General features: G+C 36.8%; 1 protein-coding gene and 1 long non-coding RNA gene across 2 annotated transcripts; both read right to left on the bottom strand.

The window, feature by feature from the left end:
* Positions 1 to 936: 936 nt before the first annotated feature.
* On the bottom strand, positions 937 to 3,857 carry LOC103508534 (protein TAPT1 homolog). Its single transcript, XM_008473090.1, has 4 exons — positions 3,840 to 3,857; positions 3,156 to 3,416; positions 1,604 to 1,825; positions 937 to 1,227 (listed from the first exon to the last, which is right to left on the bottom strand). Exons 1-4 carry the CDS (start codon positions 3,855 to 3,857, stop codon positions 937 to 939), a joined length of 792 nt encoding a protein of 263 aa, XP_008471312.1.
* Positions 3,858 to 4,331: 474 nt separating this feature from the next.
* LOC113467115 lies at positions 4,332 to 5,195 on the bottom strand. Its single transcript, XR_003391301.1, has 2 exons — positions 4,862 to 5,195; positions 4,332 to 4,370 (listed from the first exon to the last, which is right to left on the bottom strand). It is a non-coding gene; the product is annotated as an uncharacterized LOC113467115 (long non-coding RNA).
* Between the last annotated feature and the right edge of the window lie 3,085 nt (positions 5,196 to 8,280).

Raw genomic sequence — 8,280 nt, 5'->3', positions numbered from 1 at the left:
CTGTCTTCCTTCTCTCTTCGATTTCGGGACGATAAGACAATAGCAGTTACAGTTCCCTCTGTCAAACCTCTTTTTTTTAAAAAAAAAAAAGACCAATTACATAACCTTAAATTGGTCTTTTTTTTTAAAAAAAAAAGGGTCAAAATCTAGTGATTTTTGAAAGAAATGTAATTTCATTGCAAAATTGCTCTTAAAGCTGAAAAAATAGACTTTTTGTAGAAACCTACAATTTGGCCCTTCAAATTAGTCGCGTATGCAATATGCACTGCTTAAAATTTAGTGAAAGCGCTATAGTTGCCTTCACACATTTTTTTTTTTTTTTTTTTTTCAAAACCAGCGGCGATAGCACCTTGAGGTCGTGGTTATGTACCGGGTTGAGATAGGCAAGGTTATAGTTAATTAGTTATTCCCCCAATACATTTCTTTAGAACTTAAAATGACAGCGCCGCAGGCGAAATTTTTTTCGAGAAAATTTAAGCGAACTTATATTGGGAACAGTTCCATGAAAGGAACTGAACGGTTGGAACTTATTCCCTAAAGTGAACCGATCTTTGCCACCTCTAATAGCTTGACGTCGAATGAAGGGTAAAACCCTCGGCACTAAAGACCAACATTTAGTTATACAGTGGTTTAACTTGCATCAATAAAGAAAAATAGAATTTTTTAGTTCCAAAAGTTTGAAGCTAGGGTGCGCTATGCGCTATGGTTGTACGCGCAACGTTGCGCGTAGATAATATCCGGATGGGTGACGATATGGACGGTTGAGTTTACTGTCCGCAGGCGGGTAGCTTGACGTCGAATGAAGGGTAAAACCCTCGGCACTAAAGACCAACATTTAGTTATACAGTGGTTTAACTTCCATCAATAAAGAAAAATAGAATTTTTTAGTTCCAAAAGTTTGAAACTAGGGTGCGCTATGCGCTATGGTTGTACGTATCAAGGTGGAATAAGCATCTGAATTTTCTGAATAAAAAGAAAATGCCCAATACTTACATTACTATTGGAGAATATAGCAGGTCCTACTAGATTAGTGCCGGAGGGTGGTGAGGAAGGAGGCACATTCCTAGTTTCAGTGGGGGAGCTACTCTCCACTGTATTGGATCGTTTGAACCCAGCAGAAGCAGGAGTAGTACATTTCATAGGGGAAGTAGCTGTGTCTTTGGATAAACTACGTGGAGGAAGCATTGTGACCTTATCCTCGAATGAAGGAGTAGAGGAGCGATGTTCCTGGGGAAGCAAAAGGAAAAACAAGAATAGCAGTTAGTACACAAATAATACATGAAAATCTAAATGCCAGCTGGTTGGTGGTTTCCGCTTCGGGCAAGCTTTATCTTAAGCAGATAAGGTTCGTTCTAGGAACGGCCGGCTTTTTCCTACCCTGTCCTCCTTCGCTCTTTGATATTGGAACGTTAAGACCTCCGTTGTTATTGTAGTTCTTAAAGAAAGGGTCTCAAGCAGCTATGTATAAGTTCTATAGTTTCTAAGTTAACTTGGGGCAAAATGGACGGAATTTAGCAGAAAAGAACCATCCATAAAGCAATGTCCGTTATGGATGGTTCCTTTATGCTTAACTTTGTCCAAATAACTCCCAGACTGAACATACCTGCTGATGTTGATGTATCAGACAGCAAGCTTTGCCTAGGATGATAATGTTGTTACATATCCGAGCGGTAAACAAGCAAGAATAGGCTAATAGCACAAGCAATACACTGACTGGACCATGGATACGTAGAGATTGCATGAGAACACGGATCATAACAACACCTAACGGCAGAGGAATGAAACCCATACGTCTAGCTACGAGATCTGAATGATCTATGAATGCCTGGGGAAAGAGAATGTTAGCGAGAAATCAAGAGGTAAGAATTGTAAGAAGCGGAAAAAAAAAGCTTGTCTGGCTGGGAGACTCTTGATATCAGTCAGAAATTTTCTTTTCTAAAGAAATGGCAAAGTTGAGTGCAAATGTGCAAAGGGCATCCAATCTTTAAAAAATTGTGCCACAACCAAATGTCAGCCCAAAGCAATCACTTCAGGGCTAGTTGAGAGGCTGACGAAAAACGCCGCACCGACCTCGTCTAGCTACGAGATCTGAATGATCTATGAATGCCTGGGGAAAGAGAATGTTAGCGAGAAATCAAGAGGTAAGAATTGTAAGAAGCGAAAAAAAAAGCTTGTCTGGCTGGGAGACTTTTGATATCAGTCAGAAATTTTCTTTTCTAAAGAAATGGCAAAGTTGAGTGCAAATGTGCAAAGGGCATCCAATCTTTAAAAAATTGTAGCCAAAACCAAATGTCAGCCCAAAGCAATCACTTCAGGGCTAGTTGAGAGGCCGACCCATGCCTGGGGTACAGAATGTTAGGAAGAAATCCAGAGGTAAGAATTATTGTAAAAAAACAAAAAACATACTTAAATACGTTCGTACTTACGCTTTACAGAACGTCTCGGGTTCGATTCCCAGAGGTGGCCAAAAAATATACACTCGAATTTCGAATTCTTATATTGACTTCAATGGGTACTTGTTAATGTTTTGGTATTGACCCAGCACCTATGTACATGGATAATATCGTGTCTCTTCTCGCCCATCTAATGAGAAATGGACATCTTAGGACACAAACTACAAGTGTAATGTAGCAGTTGTTTCATTAACTGACTATCTGGCGCTACACGTTGTGGGCCTTGGCCTCCTCAGTTGTTTCATTGCTAAGAAATAAAAAAGACGGCAAAGCACACCCTTAATTTTAACCCATTAGTAAGGTGTTTTAGACTTACGAAGAGGAAGAAAAATAGAAAAAAGCATGGTTGAATACTCTCGTATGCTTTATAGAAGGTTTCTTCTCGCCCAACCAATGAGAGAAAAAGATGGGCATGTTACGACACAGAGCACAAGTCTCATGTAGCAAATATTTCATTCGAAATACCCATCTTTTTTTCCCCCCGTTATTAAGGTGTCTTAAACTTACAGAAGAGGAAGAAAAATAGAAAAAAGCATGGTTGAATACTCTCGTATGCTTTATAGAAGGTTTCTTCTCGCCTAACCAATGAGAGAAAAAGATGGGCATGTTACGACACAGAGCACAAGTCTCATGTAGCAAATATTTCATTCGAAACACCCATCTTTTTTTTTTTCCCCCGTTATTAATGTGTCTTAAACCTACATTCTTCTGTCTAGTCTGAGCCATATCGTAGGCCAGACTTAGCGTATAGTCCTGATACACATGGAACGGTAGCTCATTGAACTTGGTAATAAAACAATGCTTGAGCCAATCCACCAACACCTCTGCGAGCAGTACAAAGATACAATCTATGATAAGCATCCAGAGTCTATCACCGGCCCAGTTCAGTTCCTTCATAGTTTGCAGAACTACAATCAGCATGAGAACAAACAGGTGGAAGCGTTCCCGAATATCACTGCATGTCTGTAGAGAAAAAAACAAACATATGAAGTTTATAATTATTATTTTCTTTCTCGATTCTGTTCATCCTTTCCCATTTTTTTCCACTAATCACTCATTATTAAAAAAAAAGGATAAAATACGAGTGAATGCCTGCATTAGAATTACCACGTATAAAACAAAACTGTAGAATGAGGAAAGAAGGTTAGCTTGAAAGGTAGCGCCTCTGCTTCACTGTCTTGAAAGCACTAGGTTCGATTCCCGCCCGGGGTATCACTGGATGTTTGGGGAAAAAAAAAAAAAAAAAAAAAAAAAAAAAAAAAAAAAAACAAACATATGAAGTTTATAATTATTATTATTTTCTTTCTCGATTCTGTTCATCCTTTCCCATTTTTTTTCCACTAATCACTCATTATTAAAAAAAAAGGATAAAATACGAGTGAATGCCTGCATTAGAATTACCATGTATAAAACAACTGTAGAATGAGGAAAGAAGGTTAGCTTGAAAGGTAGCGCCTCTGCTTCACTGTCATGTAAGCACTAGGTTTGATTCCCGCCCGGGGCGAAGTTTATCCTAAACAGATAAGGCTTGTTCTCGGAACGCCTTGCTTTCTACTATCCTATCTTCCTTCTTGGTGCTAATTAATATCTGTTGGGTCTTTAGTGATGGGGATTTTCCCTACCATTAGACAGGTTACCCACCTGTTCACAATAACCTTATACAACTGAGTGGGATCAAGAAAAGCCAGCAATATGTAGTTTTTTCTTTTTAATATGACCAAGTTGCACCTACATTATTTATATATTTAAAAATGAGAATCTTAGGGAGTCTGCGGCTGCTTCAAAATGCTTGTGGGGCACAAAATCTCTGTATTATTACAAAGAGTAATCTCTTTTGTTGTTGCTAAAGTGTTGTGGATTCTTACCTTTGAATGAAACCCTGGCTGATGTTTCTCTGAATGAAGTCATATTTCTTATCTGTAAAAGAGAGTAAAATACAATCAACAGAAATTACCTTACTCAATGTCTCAGTAAAAAAAAAACAACATTTACACTTTGACTGGGTAATGGAGATGAAACATTTACCTAAGTATGGTACTTGTGCAGAAGTCACATCAGTGGAAGATTGCTACCAAAGGAACTGGCACAAACAAGCAGTGATTAGTGTTATTATAAGGTTAGGTTAAATACAATACAATACAATTCCACTGTCATGGCCTCTGCATAATTACCGTAAGTATTAATAAACTTTCTTCCCGTATTCCACCAAAATCCTTTTTCTTTCCCTCCTCCAAATAGCCCTCCAAAAGATCTTACTTTTTCTTTTTCCTGCTTGAACCCCTTTTCAGTCCTATGTCAAAAGTACCTACTTTCAATGGGTTTGATTCACTAAGATGGAGACATGGAAAGTGGACACAACTGGTTGTTCACTGTGTTGATACTGTATTACATTTGTATTGAGTACTTACCTACACCTTTTGGATATGGAGGGAATGTAACTTGTAACTTAGGAAAGTGCTGTAAATCTTGTCATTTTACAGTTGTTAAAAATTCACAATACAGAAAATGATGGGAAGTAAACCCCCAACTCTTCATGAGGTTGATGATTTTCACCACATTAATTATCCTTATTCTACCATGGATAGTTTATCTTTACAGGAAAATGATCCTTATCTACCAGTGCTGTTCGTGTCTCCGGTCTTCGTCTTCGAGGTGTTTTTTAACTTTTTATTTTTTTATCTCCGTGTCCTTGAGGTCAAGGTCGTTTCAAAAGAAAACAAAAACATTGGTGTTACCAATACAAAGTTTTCAAAGCCGAAATTTTACCCGAGTTTCAAGTGAAATTCAACGATAAAAATATGAAATTAATTAATAATGAGTAAAAATAAATAAAAAAGCCAATTCAAAAAGCAAATTAGCACAATTTAATAAAATTTAAATTATTTGCTAAAGGTATATTTTCTATTTTTTGGTTTTTGAACCTGAGTATTTGTTTTTCTTGGCCATCTTGTTGAATCGGCCAATAGAAAAGATTGATTAGTTAAATAACTGATTTGATTGGCTGCCTAGTCATCCGCTCTAAAGAGACAATCTGATTGGTGAGCTAGCCCCCAGAATAGCCCTGCCAGCCAATAAGAATCGAGATTTCTTATTCGTCCGCTCCAAACACGGACGAGTAACCATTTGCAGAAAAGAAAAAATGAATGACCTTCATTTGAGAAATGTGGTGGCTGATTTGTTTTGTTGTTTTTTAATTTTAATTTTTAATGCAAATGAAAAGTTGAAGTGTTGTAAACAGATAGAAAAGATTTCCATAAAATAATTTATTCAAAATACTAAATTATTACTTACTCCTCTTCTCGTCATTTCAGAGTTTTGAAACGTGTACCTACTTTCAATGGGTTTGATTCACTAAGATGGAGACATGGAAAGTGGACACAACTGGTTGTTCACTGTGTTGATACTGTATTACCTACATTTGTATTGAGTACTTACCTATACCTTTTGGATATGGAGGGAATGTAACTTGTAACTTAGGAAAGTGCTGTAAATCTTGTCATTTTACAGTTGTTGGAAATTCACAATACAGAAATGATGGGAAGTAAACCCCCAACTCTTCATGAGGTTGATGATTTTCACCACATTAATTAATTAATTATCCTTATACTACCATGGATAGTTTATCTTTACATCAAAATGATCCTTATCTGCCAGTGCTATTCGTGGTTCGTTTCGTGTCTCCGGAGTCCGGTCTTCGAGGTGTTTTTTAACTTTTTATTATCTTGTCATTTTACAGTTGTTGGAAATTCACAATACAGAAATGATGGGAAGTAAACCCCCAACTCTTCATGAGGTTGATGATTTTCATCACATTAATTATCCTTATACTACCATGGATAGTTTATCTTTACATCAAAATGATCCTTATCTGCCAGTGCTGTTCGTGGTAATCGTGGTTCGTTTCGTGTCTCCTGTCTCCGGAGTCCGGTCTTCGAGGTGTTTTTTAACTTTTTATTTTTTTTCCGTGTCCTTGAGGTCAAGGTCGTTTCAAAAGAAAACAAAAACATTGGTGTTACCAACACAAAGTTTTCAAAGTCGAAATTTCCTTTTTATTTTATCTCCGTGTCCTTGAGGTCAAGGTCGTTTCAAAAGAAAACAAAAACATTGGTGTTACCAATACAAAGTTTTCAAAGTCGAAATTTTACCCGAGTTTCAAGTGAAATTCAACGATAAAAATATGAAATTAATTAATAATGAGTAAAAATCAATACAAAAACCAATTCAAAAAGCAAATTAGCACAATGTATTAAAATTTAAATTATTTGCTAAAGGTATATTTTCTATTTTTTGGTTTTTGGACCTGATTATTTGTTTTTCTTGGCCATCTTGTTAAATCGACCAATAGAAAAGATTGATTAATTAAATAACTGATTTGATTGGCTGCCTAGTCATCCGCTCTAAAGAGACAATCTGATTGGTGGACTAGCCCCCAGAATAGCCCTGCCAGCCAATAAGAATCGAGATTTCTTATTCGTCCGCTCTAAACACGGACGAGTAACCATTTGCAGAAAAGAAAAAAGGAATGACCTTCATTTGAGAAATGTGGTGGCTGATTTGTTTTGTTGTTTTTCAATTTTAATTTAGCCAATAAGAATCGAGATTTCTTATTCGTCCGCTCTAAACACGGACGAGTAACCATTTGCAGAAAAGAAAAAAGGAATGACCTTCATATTTGAGAAATGTGGTGGCTGATTTGTTTTGTTGTTTTTTAATTTTAATTTTTATTTCACCTGCTCTCTACCGGCAGTCTGGTGGAAGCAGACTCTACTTCTTCCCTATCAACAGGTGAGAGGGGATATTGGAACTATCTATCTACCTTCTATTATATTTAGGTGGTGCTTGTCAACATCTTGGTTCTATGTATGCACGGATATTAGAACCAATAGGAGGTTTAATACTAGAGCAAAACTTGCACAACCTTTGCTATCCTACTGGCACAGCCAACCTCAGAAATTAATAAATCAAGAAAAAGTGTAGGATGATTAGGAAAGAAAATCAGAGAGGTTTGGGCATGTAAGAACGGAGGTCACATAGGTGAAAAAGTAGGTAGTCATAGTCATACAAGGGAAGAGAGGAGGGGGAGACCAAAACTGTGATGGAGATATGTATAATCTGATTTCTAGAGATTACCGGCAGTCTGGTGGAAGCAGACTCTACTTCTTCCCTATCAACAGGTGAGAGGGGATATTGGAACTATCTATCTATCTTCTATTATAATATTTAGGTGGTGCTTGTCAACATCTTGGTTCTATATATGCACAGATATTGGAACCAATAGCAGGTTTAATACTAGAGCAAAACTTGCACAACCTTTCCTATCCTACTGGCACAGCCAACCTCAGAAATTAATAAGGTTTGGGCATGTAAGAACGGAGGTCACATAGGTGAAAAAGTAGGTAGGTAGTCATAGTCATACAAGGGAAGCAAAGAGGGGGAGACCAAAACTGTGATGGAGATATGTATAATCTGATTTCTAGAGATCATTATTTTATGAATACTTACTTCATCCAAATATGTCTTCTAAGGGTTTTCCAGAAGGCAACATGCTTATGATACTGCTATTGCTGTTTCTTGTAGGTAAAATGTTATCATTCATTTCCTCTCAATTTTTCGTTACTGTCCAGTTTTGTACTTGATTTATTCCTTCTGTCAAAAAATTCCATTAGAATAATTATAATTGATTACTTAAGGTGGAATTTAATCATGATTTGCAGTATGTTCACCATGCAGAGATAATCCACAATGTTCATTTTGTGTGAGCAAAAGTCAAAAATGATGTTGATGTAACTTTTGGAGCTGTTTTCAATTAGCTTACTATCAGGTCTTT

The sequence above is a fragment of the Diaphorina citri genome, unplaced genomic scaffold (genome assembly GCF_000475195.1).
Source record: "Diaphorina citri unplaced genomic scaffold, Diaci psyllid genome assembly version 1.1 scaffold407, whole genome shotgun sequence".
In the NCBI taxonomy this organism is placed as follows: domain Eukaryota; kingdom Metazoa; phylum Arthropoda; class Insecta; order Hemiptera; family Psyllidae; genus Diaphorina; species Diaphorina citri.
Note: the sequence above shows the minus strand (reverse complement) of the source record. Positions and strands in the feature narration are given on the sequence as shown.